This window comes from Podarcis erhardii (genome assembly GCF_964252035.2).
Source record: "Podarcis erhardii genome assembly, chromosome: 14".
NCBI classification, from domain to species: Eukaryota; Metazoa; Chordata; class Lepidosauria; order Squamata; family Lacertidae; genus Podarcis; species Podarcis erhardii.
The window spans coordinates 40,852,176-40,869,442 of record NC_138503.1 but is presented as its reverse complement, the minus strand read 5'-3'; the positions used below and the strand labels follow the sequence as shown (position 1 = coordinate 40,869,442).

The window sequence follows — 17,267 nt, the reverse complement described above, 5'->3', positions numbered from 1 at the left end:
TGAAGTGGTGCTCTTTTTAAGCAACTCATCTCAAGAATGATGACCTGTGTTCTGGTTGCCCGCACAACATCCCTTTGAGGTAGATTCAGCAGTGTGTTTCTTGGGGCATTGTGGTTATTTGTGCTACAGAATTATAGAATCATAGAATTGTGGGGTTGGAAGGGATCCAAGGGTCATCTAGTCAAACCCCATGATGACCACATTTGTCTCTATGGCAACAGCACTCACTCTTTCAAGAGGCAGGTGATGTGTACCTGGCTGAGCGGCTAAGGCTGTTACCTTGACAAGGAAACTGATGTGGCAGGTTTCCTCTTACAGATTCAACCCACACAGATACAGGATTATTTGATTTGGAAGGGATCATCCAGGCTGACCCCTCCCCCCATTACGTTCATATATTTAAAATATTTCTAGGCCATCTTTTAGGGACAACCCCTCCCAAGGTCGATTACAAAAGATTTCAAGAATTTAAAAGAGAAAACTATAACCAGTGCTTTTTTCTGGGGGTACACAGGGGTATGCATACTTCTAAACATTTTGTGAATCTTTGCTGTATTTATTTTTCCTGATTTGAACTATAAAATGGTGATTTTCTTGAGTCAAAATGAGAGTACCCCTAAACATTTTTTTTAGAAAAAAAGCACTGACTAAAACAAAAAGATCATCATGTTAACTAAAAAACATTTGCAGACCAGCAGTACTGTATCAGAAGTCTTCTTCTTTTCTTCTTCTTCTTTGGCGATCACTCGTAGCCGAGTAAGATTACCTTCCATAAACACGGTTTTAACTATGAGTCCATAAGTGACTGTGGAGACCAATTCTGGATCCACACGTCCTTCCACAGTGGGGACATTGGTTTCCGGGCTGGAGTTGATCAAAGTGTAGATTTGCCCAAGTGTGGCTTCCTCTTAGCACGTTTCTCCCTTGCATCCTGAGTTTGAGTGTCTTCAAAGCCCATGACACCTTTGGTAAAGGCTGTTCTCCAACTGAAGCACTCAGAGGCTGGTGTTTCCCAGTTGTCAGTGTTTATACTACATTTTTTAAGATTTGCCTTGAGACAGTCTTTAAACCTCTTTTGTTGACCACCAGCTTTACGCTTTCCATTTTTAAGTTCGGAATTAAAGTAGTTGCTTTGGAAGACGATCATCGGGCATCCGCACAACATGACCAGTCCAATGAACCTGATGTTGAAGTATCATTGCTTCAACACTAGTGATCTTTGCTTCTTCCAGTACAGTGATAGTAGTTCACCTGTCTTCCCAAGTGATGTGTAAAATTTTTCGGAGACACCGTTGATGGAATCTTTCGAGGAGTTGGAGATGGCGTTTATAAGTGGTCCATGTTTCACAAGCATACAGTAAGGTTGGTAGTACAATAGCTTTGTAAACAATCATTTTGTTTCCCTGCAAAAGCAACCGGGAACTCCAGGTGTTACTGGAGTCCTGCCGCCAATGTGGCCAATGACAGACCCTCCAAGTGTCCCTATTTCCAGGGACAGTCCCGGATTTACATACACCATCCCCGTTTCTGATTTGATCCCAGAATGTCCCAGTTTTCCTTAGGATGTCCCTATTTTCATTGGACAAATGCATAGCTGTCAAGTTTCCCTTATTTGAAGGGACAGTCCCTTATTCCAGCGCCATGTCCCGCTGCTGTCCCTTATTGATGGATGTCCCTTAAATGATGTCCCTTAAATTTCAAAGGAAGCAGCTCCTCTCCCTCCCTCCCTGCCGGCCAGGAAGGAGGGAGGCTCCAACTGTGTTGCTTCGCTGTGTTGCTCACCCAATAAGAAGTCTAAGAACGACTGGGGGGGGGGTGGAGCTTGAATGCCTTGTGTGTGGCTAGTTAATGCAAGCTGAGGGGTTTTTTGAATGCTGGACGCCATTTTGTTGCACGTGCTGCTGCAAACTTTGCAGTGCAAAGCCAGGCCGGGGAGCCATCTTAAGTTGAGGCTGCATAGGCCTTGTGGTGCATGTGATTCAGATTCTATTCAGTTGAACCTCTGGTTACAAAGTTGTTTGGACAGTGTTCTCGAAGCTACCACCATGTGTTTGACCAGACTGCAGGAGGACAGGAAGACTGGAGTGTCTGGAACCGGTGAGGCTGCAGGTCCCTTATTTTGGCTGCTGGTCCCTTATTTTCAAGGCTGCTGGTCCCTTATTTTCAAATCTGTAAGTTGACAGCTATGCAAATGTTGAAGGGTATGGAGTGGTGCAACCTTTAGAAGCATTTGAAAGCAGCCCTGTCTAGGGAAATTTTTTTTATGTTTAATGTTTTATTATATTTTTATATATGTTGGAAGCCACCCAGAGTGGCTGGGGCAACGCATTCAGATGGGTGGGGTATAAATAATAGAGTTGTTTTTGTTGTTGTTTTGTTGTTGTTATTGAATAGGATGTTCCTGTTTTCATCAGAGAAAATGTTGTAAGGTATGCAATGATCAGGGAAGATGGGAATTGCAATCCCAACACCACCAAGAGGCCACCATATTGACAATCCCTACACTGAGGGGGGGGCACTTTAGGACTGGGTGTGTGTGTGTGGAAATTCAGCCTTCCGGGCCTCTCTGTTTGGTTCTTGGAAGTCTTGACAGGCCACACTGCTCCCTAGCCCTGCTATCCACTCCAAGTTTTTTTTGCCTAGCTGGAATGTGCCTTTGAATGTGCCTGCTTGCCTGAGTAGATATGTGTGAATGTGAAGAAACGAACCTGCTGCTCAAAGGTAATTTTATTGTTTATTTATTTCCAGTTTCATAGCCTGCTCTTCATTCAATATTTGCAATCCAAGAACGGGGAACAAAGCGACACAATAACACACCCTCCAGGTGCCCTGATTTTCCAGGGACAGTGCTGGAATTACGGAAGCCGTTCTGGCTTCTGATCTGATCTTGGAATGTCCCTATTTTCCCTGCCGCTGATTGAAGCGGTCGAGTGAGCGCACATGTGCGGTGAGGTGATCTTGTAGTTAACTGCCCCTGGTTAAGGCTCCCCCCCCCCCCAAAAAAAGTTCAAGGGCCTCAAGGTACGAGGCAGTCTTGCTCCTGTACTTGTTGCAGAGTCAAAGAGCTTTGACTCACCTGTCAGTCTCAGTCACCCCTGTAATCCCCTTTTAATAACCACTGCCCCCCTGTGCATCATACACGTCTTCTAAGGATGTTGTTATAAAGATGGGCTGTTTGGGGACAAAGCTTGATACAGAGAGGCTGTGTTCCTTCACCCAAACCAGAACTGTGAGAGTATACGAGGTGGTGCAGGGATGGGAGCACATTCACGTTTTTTTCTGGCGCTGCTTGGCGGTCCTCGCGTAGCATCTGCGCACCCATGCAGTGGGGAGAACATTCTGCCTTTAAAGGTTTGTGGCATTGCATGAGCTTGTTCTTCTCCTTTTCATTCCAGTTGGAAGCCTGAGGATTACTGGCCTGAGGGAGCTGTAAATTCCTTCTTGTCCTTGGCAATAGACTCACGCTGGGATCCATCAACCATAGAAAAATCCACAGCGCCTCCCAGCCAAAACAATCTTAATCTAAAGTCTTTTGTTTCATGTTCATCTGTGGCCTTGTTCTTTCTGAGATGGCCGACCTATGTCTGAGCTGCAATGTTTCAGGTGGCAGGTGTGGGATAGAAGACTCCTGCTTACACTTTTTAAAAATAAAAAATAAAAATGAATAAATCCCTGCACAGAGAAAGCTAGTGTATCAAGGAGAAGGGCCCTAACCTGACTCTCTTCTTGACAGGCTAGCTTTCTATATTAGGGGAGCAGTAGCAGGGGTAATCAACTGATCACTCATTTCCCAAATATAAAAGACCAGCATGTCAAGGAGAAGGGTCCTGGCCTACTTCTGGATGTGCTTGTTTTCTATATTCAGGGTATAAATAAATATAATAAATCCATGCATTCATGTATGTATATAAAAAACTAGCATGTCAGGGACAAGTGCTCTAACTTAGCTTTCTCCCTGATGTGCTAATTTTCTACATTCAGGGAGTTTTAGTATTTGTGTGTGTGTGTGTTTTTAATTATTCACTATTTCGATACCACTCAATTTTTTAAAAAGTGGTTTATATAAAATGTTATAAAATATTTAAACATAGCAATAAAACAAACTTTAAAAACAGTAGACATAATAAAGTTACACAGTACTTCAGTTTTGTTCAGTGTTTGTATCTATATTGGAATAAAGAACTTGTAACCCACTCCAGGACCTTACATTATAGTTTTAAATATAGATAAAATCAACAACTTTAATAAAGCATAGAACTTTAGAGTTTGGAGCAACTCAGATGTCCTCTAATCCAACCCCCTGCAATGCCAGAATCACTGCTAAAGAATCCCTGACAGATGGCCAAATAAAATAATGATACCAAAAATATATGTACGGATCGGCTCAGCCTCCCCTGAAAATGGTTTAGCTGACATCGAAAATATCACAGCAGAGGCATTTTTAGGGGAGGCTGTGTAATATCAGTGGGGAGGGGAGTTTCAGAGAATACATGCTGCCACACTAAAATATTGATTGCTCAGAAGTGTGGAAAACACACATTATGTGGCACTTGTACAAATGCCAGTTCTGCAGATTGAAGTTGAGTGGGCACATATGGAGTGGCAGTTGGGGAGTGGGGCGGGGTCACATGAGTTGCCACTAGACACAGCCACAGTTCAAAGTTTCAGTAGGGAAAATGTTCTTATGTATGTTTAGCTCCACAACAACCCTGTGAGGCAGGTTAGGCTGAGAGGCAGTGACTGACCTCCAAGGTCACCCACCAAGTTTCATGGCTGAGTGAAGATTTGAACCCTGGTCTCCCAGGTCCTGGAGGGACGCGGGTGGCGCTGTGGGTAAAACCTCAGTGCCTAGGGCTTGCCGATCGCATGGTCGGGGGTTTGAATCCCCGCGGCGGGGTGAGCTCCCGTCGTTCAGTCCCAGCTCCTGCCCACCTAGCAGTTCGAAAGCACCCTTAAGTGCAAGTAGATAAATAGGTACCGCTTTATAGAGGGAAGGTAAACAGCGTTTCCGTGTGCTGTGCTGGTGCTGGCTCGCCAGAGCAGCTTCATCACGCTGGCCACGTGACCCGGAAGTGTCTCTGGACAACGCTGGCCCCCGGCCTCTTAAGTGAGATGGGCGCACAACCCTAGAGTCGGACACGACTGGCCCATATAGGCAGGGGTACCTTTACCTTTACTCCCAGGTCCTAGTCCAATACTAACCACTAACACTGCACTGGCTCTTGGGTAGTAGGAACAAGTGTGTCAGCCACCTGGCTGCCATTTTGTTTCCTCCCCAATGTCTCTGCATTGCCCCACAACAGTGTGTATGTGTGTGTGTGTTCAGAAGGGGGAAGAGGAATGGCAGCCCCCACCCAATATAGTGGAGAATATTCAAAAACACTGTGTAGAGCAATCCCCCCCTCCACACGTATACCCTTGGGGGCTGAGAAAAGGAAAAAGAAATCTCATAAATTTCCTCAGGGGGAAAAAAAAACACCTTTGAAGAAATGCCATCTCTCAGTGTGTGCATCAACATGGGAGAGGTATAGACAGGATTCATCCCCAACTACCACCTGACATGTTAAATTGAGTGTATTGGGCGATTTGTAGGAACACCCCTTACTGGTCTTTTAAAATATGTGGTATATTGCCACATATCTTTCACTGTGCTGTGTTCCTTCATAGACCTAGGAACTCTGAGACTTGGACCTGCCTCTGCCTTTGACAAGTGCCTGGCAAGTATTTTTTTTAAAGCACCAATATGGAAAGCTTTTAAAAGAAAGCCTGAAGTGGCTTTATGTTCTAAAATCCAGCACATTGCTTTTTGGAACTGCGAATCGCCTTTGGGATTTACCTCTAAGTCACATAGCAATCATCTTAAGGGTTTGTTAGGTCATTTCTACTGCTGGGTGACGAGGGCAAGTTATTCCATTTTAGCCTCAACTTGGTTTTGTCTGGGACACTCTGGGTTGTTGTGTGGCAGTGTGTTAAGGAAGGGGTTCAAGCGCATACCAGAATCCGCACCTTTGAGGTGCTCTGTTGCCCTTGCGCAACAGAAATAATCGGACTTCTCGAGGATGACTAATGGGAAGATGCGTAAGGACCTTACAAGCAAATGGAGGGTGATTTGATGCAGGGTGAATGCTCATTGTCATACCCAGAGACGGATATGAAGTAAAGACTACTTATAGTCCAAACGCCACACAAGCTTTGCATGAGCAGATCATGATGGATGCTCAATAATCAGGTCATCTGGAGGAGTGAGAAAGAGTGGCCAGTGGTGTGGGAGGTTAGGCCGTGAGGCGTTCGGCCAGCATCCTGTGCAAATCTTGTTGAAAGTTTGCCCTTACAAGGGAGGAAGTTGTCTACAAAGCCTCTTTGCAGCTGCTCCAGTGACTTCAGTAGCACTACAAAGGGAGGAAAAACACGGAGCAGCCAGTTCTTTGCAGCTTCGTAGAGGAGACTTGCTCTCGACCAGCTATGATATCGAGGTGGAATTTCTGCGCTACTTTCTCGGGGGTGCTGCTCGCCATCCAGGCTTTCCCACACACCAATATTAAAATCAGTCAAGGTGAGTACCTATCTCCGACGATAAAATGCTCAAAACTGGGACACCTGAAACCAAGGTAATTTTGCTTGGGGTTTTAATCAGGTTGAGGTTTAATCTTGGGTCCTAAATATCACTTCTTGGTTTTTGTCTCTTCCCCCCCTTTGAGAAAATCCTCTAAATAGAGCTATAGATAGATAGATTCCATTTATATCACAAATTGCATAAACTTTAGAAAATAAAAGATATGCAGAAGGGTAGAATGTTCAGTGACTCCTATGAATTTGCATACATCCAGTCAAAATTTCCTGTGTAGCACAGCAGCTATTGACCCAAACTAACATAAGTGTATCAGAACACTGTAAGCGCACTATATACGTTTGGTAGCAGCCCGTGTCTCCTATATTGATCACTGAAATTAATCTGTATTCACTTAAAGTTATTTTCTCTTAGGTCTTGCTCTCTGAAACTAATAAAGTGAGTTAGTTTGCTGTTGAAACATGGTCCCATATTCTTTCATGCCATTCTTTGATAGATGATCTTTGTTTTTTGTAATTAAGTCAGAAAAGTTGGGATTTATGGGTGGCTTACCAGGAATCAAAAGGCTTTGATGAAAAGGCAACATGGAAAGTTATCGAAGAAATTGACAATTTGCTCCAACTTTAGCGTTGAATCCAGTTCTGGTGGCAGCCTGTGTTCAGTAGGAGTAGGGAATAAAATTCATTCAGTTTAAAAGCAAACCTGTGTACTATTCAAAACAGTATGTAAATTGAAACTCAGCTAGCTTTTGAAATCCATACTTCTCTGAATTTTGCAATGCAGTTCTCCAATCAAGTAATGTGTCAAAAAAATACATATACCAGGTTAAAGTGTGCATGAAAATGCATATATATATATATACAAAAATGTGTATATTAGGAGAAATTCACACAAAAATGCTGATCGATTTTCATGAGGATTTTTTTAAATGAAAAACAAACAAACTGATGCAGACGTGTAAAGAACTGAAATGAAGACTGGAAACATGACAAACAGCAATAAATAGAAATTGACAGATTCTTTTTTTTTTTTTTTTGTGGGGAGCCAGAACAAGCGATTACCAGCTGCCCAGAAATTGACAGATTCATTCATCCCTAATGTTCAGATAGCATCTCAGCCGTCATTATGGCTCAGCTAAACCGTTTGAGAGTTTGTGGTATACTTATTCACTGTCATTTCATTTCCAGACCACTATTTGTACAAATTATGTGGATTTATTTGATTGCATAATTAAGTTGTTGTGGAACTTCTGTGTTATTGAAATGCCAAGAAATGAGATGATAAAATGATTTATGGGCATTAGGGATTATAGTGTACTTGGTTTTTTTTTATTATTTAACTTACTCAAATTAATGGGTTGGATTCAGGCTAAAATAGTTGATCTTAAACCCAATTAAATCAAAGGGATGGCAGTCATGATCTTAACTTAATTTACACTGAAATGAATGGGAATTAAACACAACTAACTTATTATGGATTCAACTGCTGGGGTGTAAGGTAGAAAAAGGTGAGGAGTTTCTGAGCTCCACTGCAGTATAACCAACCTTACTTTGGATGGATTTAGGGATGGAAGGATCTGCTCATTTTGGCTTTCAGTTTCTCATTTTTCCTATTCTAACATTTGCAGAAATTTGCAATTAAAAAAAAACACCTCCTGAAAATTAATCAGGATTGTATTTCAAATTTCTCCTAATAAACATTTTTCAATCAATTTCTCAATTTTTGCATTTTTGTAAACATTGTTCAATTGGCGATCTGCATTGCAAAACTGGGATAAGGGCAAATTTCAAAGGATAGCTGTGTTTCTGTTCTCATGAAATTTTGGAAGTTGTAGATTGAATAGATCTGGCTTCAAATGAGGCCAGAATCTAATTTCTCCCCTATCTCTTGACGCCATGTGACCAAAGATGGAAGGAATTAATTTCACTTTCTTTCGGTGTGTGCCCAGTTCAGTCACTGAAGTTGGTGGAACATATTCTAGAGAAAGTGAGTACATCTGAGCTTCACTGAAATACCATATGATCTCATCTTATGCGGGGGTTTGGTTCTAAGGGTCCTGCGTATACATAAAAATAGCATATACCCAAACCCTTGGAGGCACCCCAAAGCTACCAGGAAGGCAGAGAGAGAGAGAAAGACAATCCCCATACTCCCAGAGCCCACATGCCCAGCACATAAATAAACAAATAATAGATATCATTGCTACTTCTTTATTTCCATCAATACCTATTTGTCCTGTTTCTTCATGTGACATGTAAGTGACTACCTTAACCCATCAAATTTTGCAGACTTTTTAACTTGCATCAGGGGCACTGGTTCCTAGTGGCCAAACCCTTTAGGGCCCCCCATATTTTGGGGGTAGGGGCTGCCCCCCGATGTCCCATAAGCGTGGAGCTGAGTGCCCTTCCTCCTCCTGCCACAGAGGGGAAGAAGGGTTGAAGCAGCCTTCTGCCAGTGGCGGCACCAAGAAGAGGCGGAGAAGGAGCTGCTGGCCATTGAGCCGTGTGGCCGCCATGTTTGGCTCCACCCCTGGCTCCTCCTGACGTCACACGCATGACGTTGGGACATCGCAAGATCACACATGTGGCGTCGGCCCCCCTCCCTAATCACCCTTGCAAGCTGGTGCCTCTGACTATTATATTATTTTCTCCTTTTAAAAGTACAGCTAGCAAATAAATCCTGAGGCGAATATGACATCCTTGATTTAACTCAGCCCTGGGAGTTGAATGCTTACTGGCCGCTCGTCCAAACACTGGGCCTACGTGGCCATTGGCAACTGAACAGGAAAGGTGCTAATTAGGGGGTTGACCTGCTTCGCCTTCTCTCCTCTTGCACATTTAACCTTAAAATTCTTTCAGGCACCTCTGGTGCACTGGAGCTAATCAAATTAATGTTACCTACTGGGGCAAGTGGTACAGAATTTCTACAAGCTGAATGGTTCAGACAGCTTCATTTTCCATCAGACGATGGGCCGTTTTCTGAAGAGGAATTTGGAGGGGGGAAAACCAGCTTGAAAGCTTCGACTGGGACCTAACTCATCCTTCCAACAAGGTGTGCAGAACCTTTGGCTGAACTACAACTCCCATCATCCCTGGCCATTGGCTGTGCTTGCTGAGCTGATGGGAGTTGTAGTTTGGCCAGATCTGGAGGACCAAAAGTATCCCCAATCTGCCCTTGATATTTAACACTGAGAATGAACTTTCTGTCTCATGTCTTCGCCACACTCCAGAAACATACCCTCCCTGCTTTTAGTGGTGTCATTCATTGATTGATTGATTGACTGACTGACTGAAATATTTATAGACCACACTTTCATTTTTTTTTTTTTTAAAGACACAGCCAGGCAGTATACAAACTCACCGAAAGATAAATAACAAACATCAATAAACAGCAGGCAATAAAAAGAAATTCACATTGGAAAGACCTGTCTGAATAGCACAGCTTTTTTTGAGATGGCTGAAAGAAGGCATGGATGATTTGTGCTGAATCTGTAGTGGCAGGGAGTTCCACAGGGCAGGTCCTGCCACACTAAAAACTTGGTCTTTAGTTAAAGGCTGACCGAACCTCAGGGGCTAGATGAAACACTCAATGATCAAGGTAGAACATAAGGGATCAAGAGCTCCTTAGGTGCTTTGGATCCCCGTTTATAAAACCGTAGAATTGAAAGGGAACATAAGGGTCATCTAGTCCAACCCCCTGCAATGCAGGAATCTTTTGCCCAACATGGGACTTGAACCCACAACTCTGAGATTTAAGAGTCTCATGCTCTACCAACTGAGGTACCAAGGTGGGTTAGATCTTTGTGAATTAGCGCAAGAACCAGAAGCCTAGCTTGGTAGCAAACTGGCAACGAGTCGGGGCCACTGGGATGGGTGGGGGACACAATTCTGGTCCTTCTTTCCCATGTTAAGAGCCATGACGTCGCCTGCTGAAGTGGTAATTGCTAGAGGGGATAGGAGGACAAGGCTGTTTATCCAGCGTGGTGGGTTTTATCTAATCTCCTCTTTTGTGGGCTTCTTTCCACATGCCTCTCCTGAGCTCTTCCCCCTCCCAGCTCTGCACTGCCCGCAGCCAATGGCGTATCAAGATGCATGGAAATGACAGCTGTCGCTCGTCTCTTTTGACAACTGTTGTTGAGACAGAGGTGGCTTTCCTGACCTTTGTAATCTTCTGGGCTCCCAGGACTGATAGCAAGTGAATCTGACAAGTGGAAGTGTGTTGAGATATGTGCCTCTCTAACCTATTTCCTTCCTCTCTCCCTAGCTTTGCCAGAGCCAATTCTCTCTTACTCTTGCCCTCTCTTTTGGACTGAATATGAAGGCTTTTGCTATAGATACTTTCCAATCAATAAAACATGGGCGGAGGCTGACTTGTATTGTGCAGAGTTCTCCATCGGCCTAAAATCAGCCAAATTAGCTTCCATTCACAGGTAAGAATCACGCAATAACATTGCCCCATTTGCCCTAATGCATCATCCTTCGCTGGTGCCTTGTTGCTGTGGAACACTTGGGATGTGTTCAGAGGATGGAGACAAAAATGGCGAGCGGTTTAGGGACCAAGTCCTGTGAGGGAAAGGTTGAAGGAGTTGGAGATGGTTCGTTTGGAAAAGAAACAATTGAAAGGTGAGACTATACTATCCTCAGATATCCAGAGGACTGTTGTATAGGCAGAACAAATTTGTTTTCCTGTTGCTCCAGTAGCTTCAAATGACAAGGGAAAGGATTTAGATTAAGCTTAGGAAGTACTTTCTGAGCATAGAAAGTATTTAGAATGTTTTTAAGCATAGAATGGGGACGCTGGTGGCGTTGTGGTCTAAACCACTGAGCCCAGGGCTTGCTGATCAGTAGGTTGGCGGTTCGAATCCCTGTGATGGGGTGAGCTCCCGTTGCTCAGTCCCTGCTACTGCCAACCTAGCAGTTCAAAAGCACATAAAAGTGCAAGTAGATAAATAGGTACCACTCCGGCGGGAAGGTAAATGGTGTTTCTGTGCGCTGCTCTGGTTCACCAGAAGCGGCTTAGTCATGCTGGCCACATGAGCCGGAAGCTGTATGCCGGCTCCCTCGGCCAATAAAGCGAGATGAGCGCTTCAACCCCAGAGCCGTTTGCAACTGGACCTAATGGTCAGGGGTCCCTTTACCTTTACCTTTAAGCATAGAATGTGGTGCCGACTTCCTGCATCAGCTGTGGGATTACATGAACTTTGAGGTCCCCCTCCTAACTATATGATTCATTGATTACCTGGCAGCAATAAAACTATTTACCCTGGTTAGCCCAAGTCCTTGATGGTTTTTGCGATGCTGTTCTCCAACCAACCCTTGGTTACAGAAATGCACATATCAGGTCAACATGCGCTTAAGATGAATTTCTTAATGAAAATAACCTACAAAGATGCATCATATCAGGAGAAAAGTCTTGCAGAAGTGGCGCGCATGAGCCAAAACAGTGCACAAAAAGTAGTTTATTAGGAGATATTTCCACTAAAATGCTGGAGACTTTTGTGAGGAATTTGAAGTTGCACATTGCTGCAAAAGGCAGGCCACTGAAATTTGAGGTTAGAAAAATGAGAAGTGTAGAGAACTAAAAAGAAAGAGCTAGCACAGCATAGTGGTTAGAGCTTTGGACTAGGACCTGGGGAAGTAAGGGTTTGAATCTGCACTCAACCTTGAAACCCACTGGGTGACCTTGGGGCCTAGTCACTGCCTCTCAGCCTAACCTACCTTGCAGGGATGCTGTGGGGATTAAATGAGGAGAGGGAGAGCCATATCTGCCGCCTTGAGCTCCTTGCAAGAAAGGTGGGGTGTAAATGCAATGAAATAAAGAAATAAGTATTAACGGATCTTTGCATTCCTAATTACGTATGACTATTGGCAGCTGGGAAGAGAATGTATTCGTCTATGACCTGGTAAACAGCCGAGTGCCTGGAATACCGACGGATGTTTGGATGGGACTTAATGATCTAAGACAGGTAAGAACCTAACCATATCAGTTGCTGCACCTCTCATCAGGCCCATAAGAAGAAGAGACCTGCTGGGTGAGACTTTGGTGGCATCTAGCCTAGCAGAAGTGGAGCATTAAGGGAAATAGCCCTGCTTTATATTGAATCAGCCTGTTTATCCATCTAGGTCAGCATAATCTATGCCGGGGTCAGCAACCTTTTTCAGCCGTGGGCCGGTCCACTGTGCCTCAGACCTTGTGGGTGGCCGGACTATATTTTTTGGGGGGAAATGAACGAATTCCTATGCCCCACAAATAACCCAGAGATGCATTTAAAATAAAAGCACACATTTGACACATGTAAAAACAGTGATTCCCGGGCCGTCTGCGGGCCAGATTGAGAAGGCGATTGGGCCGCATCCGGCCCACGGACCTTAGTTTGCCTACCCCCGATCTATGCTGACTTGGCAGCAGCTCTCCAGAGTTTCAGATGGGGGGGGGTTCTCTCCCAAACCTACCTGGAGGTGCTGGGATCTTCTGCATGGAGAGCAGATGCTTTTCCACAAAGTAACAACTGGATAATTAAATAGCCCTGGCAGCTTCCTATATGCCTATATATTCCTATGCTTCTGCCCTGAGGGAAGTTGGTTATTGACAGGAGTGAGCCAGCAGTAAATCACACAAAGTAAGTAGAGTTAACTCTATATTAGGATCTGCACTGGATGTCATGCCTAATGAGCACAGCAACTGTTCTTCAGTAGGTCTTACTCCCAAGGTTTAACCCTTTAGGATGTAGCAATAAGCAAGGAGGATGAATTGTACCAGCTAATTAACCTGCCTTCTCAAAATACAAAATTCTTCCGCAATAGGTTTACCCTACACCCTACCTCATTGGCTCTATCGAAAGCAGTATGTGCACTGAAAGGCAGCTATTCTACAGAATCTGCCCTTCTCAGAATTGTGTGCAGTGCAGCTCTCTAACTTGCCCCAAAAACTGCATGGTAGGAGATAGCTGGGCATAGAACTGCATATATTCGTGAGATTAATGTACAGGCAACTCCCCATTTATGTATGCACACATCGGGACGAAGTCCGGAGTGGTACGAAAAGGGCCAAAGGGGGCCTAAAAAGAGCAAGGAAATGGCAGAAATGGCTCAAAAGCAGTGCTTAGCAATTCCACAAGCCTTTGCGAGTGTAATCCCAGGAGCCCTTGCACTGAGTTGGAGTTTGAGCAAGGAGGGTTTGGAAGGAGAAATGGTGGGTTTGCAGACTTTTTCAATGGTGTTCCAAATATGCACAATTTCACTTAAACACACAGTGTCTCGGAATGTAAAATGAGGAGTTGCCTGTATAAAATGCATTATTAAATTAAGGGGAATTTCTTGCAAAAATGTGAACCATATTGGCCTGAATATAAGTCTCACTTTTTATCCAAATTTCGACCATGAAAAGTTAAAGGGCAGCTTATATATGGTGTGCAGCCAGGAGCAGCGAGGAATGGAGCAGCTTATATTCGGATATTTTTTCTTTTTTCCTCTCCCCTCCCTCCAATTTTAAAGATGTGGCTTATATTTGGGTGCAGCTTATATTCAGGCCAATACAGTATATTAGGAGAATAGGTTGGTTAAACCCATTGGTTTTAATGCAGATTAAGTTAAAATCACAACCACGCCCCATTGATTTAATTGAATTTATCTTCAACCAATTTAGCCTGGATCCAACCAATTGATTTCAGTACATTAAAAAGTACATGAAGATGACTCATGCCCATGCATCAGTTTGCCATCTCGTTTCTGGGTTTTTTATAATACAGAAGCCCCATGACGGAGGTCCCACCTGTAATTGATACAGATACTGGTCTAGAAATGAAATGACAGACATTTATTCAGTCAACAAATATATACCACACACACTGACAAAGTTGCCTTCTTGAGCAAGGCACTTGCTTTTCAAAACCAGTGGGCAGGTTTGCTGAGCAGCTGTAATGACAGCTGAAATGGTATCTCCAAACCAAGAATAGGTGAATCTGCCCATTTTGGTTTTTCTCCGTTTCTCCATTTTTCAGCCTTAAATTCAGTTCTACACATTTCCACATCTTCTTGTTTTTTAAAAAATCCTCATGAAAATTCACCAGCAATGAAATGTGGGTTTCTCCTAATACATACATTTGTATGTGATTTTTGTCCATTTTTTTTTGGCAAAGCATTTTCTCCTAATATAATGCAGTTTTCCTCCAATACATGCACATTTATGCACACGTTGCCACTGTACGTGCGTTTTTGTACCCACGACTTCGCTCGAGAACTGCATTGTCAAAATTCAGAGAGGTTTTGAAAAAATAACTGCTCGTTGGCTTGTGTATCACTAGTTAGCTAGGTTCGCCTTGAAATGTAAACTGAATGGCATTTCTTCTCCATCCCTAGAATGCTTCCATCTATGCTGGTTAACAGCAAAGATTGAATATGTGCCATTTCCTGTCTGTTTCCCTAGCACTAACTCCCTGGTGATGTATTTGGTAGGAAAGCAATTTTGAATGGACAGATGGCTCCTCATATGACTATAACTACTGGGATGGCAATCAACCAGATGACGGGATCCACTCTAAACCGGAAGATGAAGACTGTGTGCAGATCTGGTACAGATACAGCAGTGGTAGGTGGTACAGTAGATGTATCTCAGAGATGGCCTCTTCCCAGGAGCTGGTGATGCTCAGGCAGGAGAAGAGGCAAGAGGCCATATGATTGCCACCTTCAGATATCTGAGTGGCTGTCACACAAATAATGGAGCAGAGTTGTTGCTTCCTGAGTGCCTCACAACTCAGGGACAGAGCACATGCTTATGAGATGCAGATGTTGTCACATTGCAGATATGGTGGAAAAGAGCAGAGAGAGAGTCCACCCAGGCAGGGAGCAGGGGCGAATCTACTATGAAACTGATGAAACTTAAGCTTCTGGGCCCCTAATCCTGGAGGGGCCCCAGAAATGACTTTAGTCCACATTACTTAAATTTTGGGGGTCTAGTAGACCCAATTTGAGTCGCATGACTCAAATGGGTTGATTTTTTTGCTGTGTACAGTTGTACCTCTGGTTACGTACTTAATTCGCTCCGGAGGTCCATTCTTAACCTGAAACTGTTCTTAAGCTGAAACACCACTTTAGCTAATGGGGCCTCCTGCTGCTGCCGTGCCTCCGGAGTACAATTTCTGTTTTCATCCTGAAGCAAAGTTCTTAACCCGAGGTACTATTTGTGGGTTAGCAGAGTCTGTAACCTGACGCATATGTAACCCGAGGTACCACTGTATATTTCAACAATCCCAATGTTTGCGAATCAGCAGCACACATGTTGTAAATGTTGTAAATCTGCTGTGGCTAATGTATCCTGCCCCCATCCCCCTTATTAGCAGAGGTCAAGACCCTAGAGCAGTGTTTCCCAACCTTGGGCCTACAGCTGTTTTTGGACTACAACTCCCATCATCCCTAGCTAGCAAGACCAGTGATCAGGGATGATGGGAATTGTAGTTCAAAAACAGCTGGAGGCCCAAGGTTGGGAAACACTGCCCTAGAGGAATAACAATGAGTTCACAAAAGTACTGAAGCAGATACAAAAGTGGTTATTCAGACCTCGTTGCTGGTTGTGATGGGCCCCCCATAACAGTTCAAGCTTCAGGGTCCCCCAAATATAGGTCCACCATTAGCAGTGAGGACCATATATAGCCATGCCCTCTTCCTGTCAGGGCACAAAGGGGAAGTGATCTCACAAAGTTTGACACAAAAGGAAAATGGGAGCTAGAGGGGAGAGGAAAGTGAGCAAATTTAGGCACCTGTTCTTAAAGTTAGAAAGTGATTACATTCAAGTCTTGTATTCTCCGTGACATGCTACTTTCCTGTGTGCAGGATTATTATTATTCAGTGGAACATTGCCTCTGAATTTGAGCTAGCAGAAGCTTTGCCTCTTCAATATGCTGCCATTGCTTCCTTCCTTGGAAACTGGGGTTTAAAACTCCGCCCAACACACTCCTTATTTCTCTCTCTTTCCCTCTCCCTCTCCCTCCCTCCCCACCCACCCTCCCTCCCCACCCACCCAATTTCTTTTTCATAGCTTTAAGGTCTTGGAATGACAATAGCTGCAGCAGAGAATTTCCATTTGTGTGCAAGATCCCATCCCTGGCGGCTGATTAAGCGTTTGCCCAAAACAAAAGCAACAACTCAACTTCTGTCCAAACAACATGGAATGAAATGGATCTACAACCTTTTTCTAAGCCTGTCTCCCCATCCCACTGCACCCCGATCTCGTGCCCTCCAGATGTTTTGAACCCCAAATCCCATTGGAGTTGGGAGCCGTAGTTCAAACCATCTGAAGAGCGCTAGATTAGTGGGAGGCTGTTCTAAGGCATAATTCTCTCACCTCTAATAAACATATTTCTGTATCTGGCTCAATGAAGGCTCCAACTAGTCATCATGACCAAGTTTGTGTGTGTGTGTTCTGTACCTGGTCAATGCTCAGGGATGATGGGAGCTGGAGTCAAGGAACATCTGGAGGGCCACGGCTGCCCCATATCTGATGTATTCACTGGGGCCCAGCTGCATCCGGGTAATTTTTTGCAGGGGATACATTTGCCACCGGTATGCAATGTGCAGCTGTCATCAGTGAACAGACTGCATCTTCCGATGCTGTTGTTTTTAGATTGTGAGATTGATTATAGCAGGTGTGGGGAACCTTTAGCCCTCTGGGTGTGGCTGAACTACAATTCCCATCAGTCACAGCA

At 44.1% G+C, this 17,267-nt stretch overlaps 1 protein-coding gene across 1 annotated transcript; it reads left to right on the top strand.

Moving 5' to 3' along the window:
- Nucleotides 1-6,264: 6,264 nt before the first annotated feature.
- On the top strand, nucleotides 6,265-16,938 carry CLEC19A (C-type lectin domain containing 19A). The gene is made up of 5 exons (XM_081840119.1): nucleotides 6,265-6,553; nucleotides 10,832-10,997; nucleotides 12,440-12,533; nucleotides 15,022-15,154; nucleotides 16,601-16,938. The coding sequence occupies exons 1-5, from the start codon at nucleotides 6,463-6,465 to the stop codon at nucleotides 16,678-16,680; spliced, it is 564 nt and encodes a 187-aa protein (XP_081696245.1). The 5' UTR covers nucleotides 6,265-6,462; the 3' UTR covers nucleotides 16,681-16,938.
- Nucleotides 16,939-17,267: the final 329 nt, after the last annotated feature.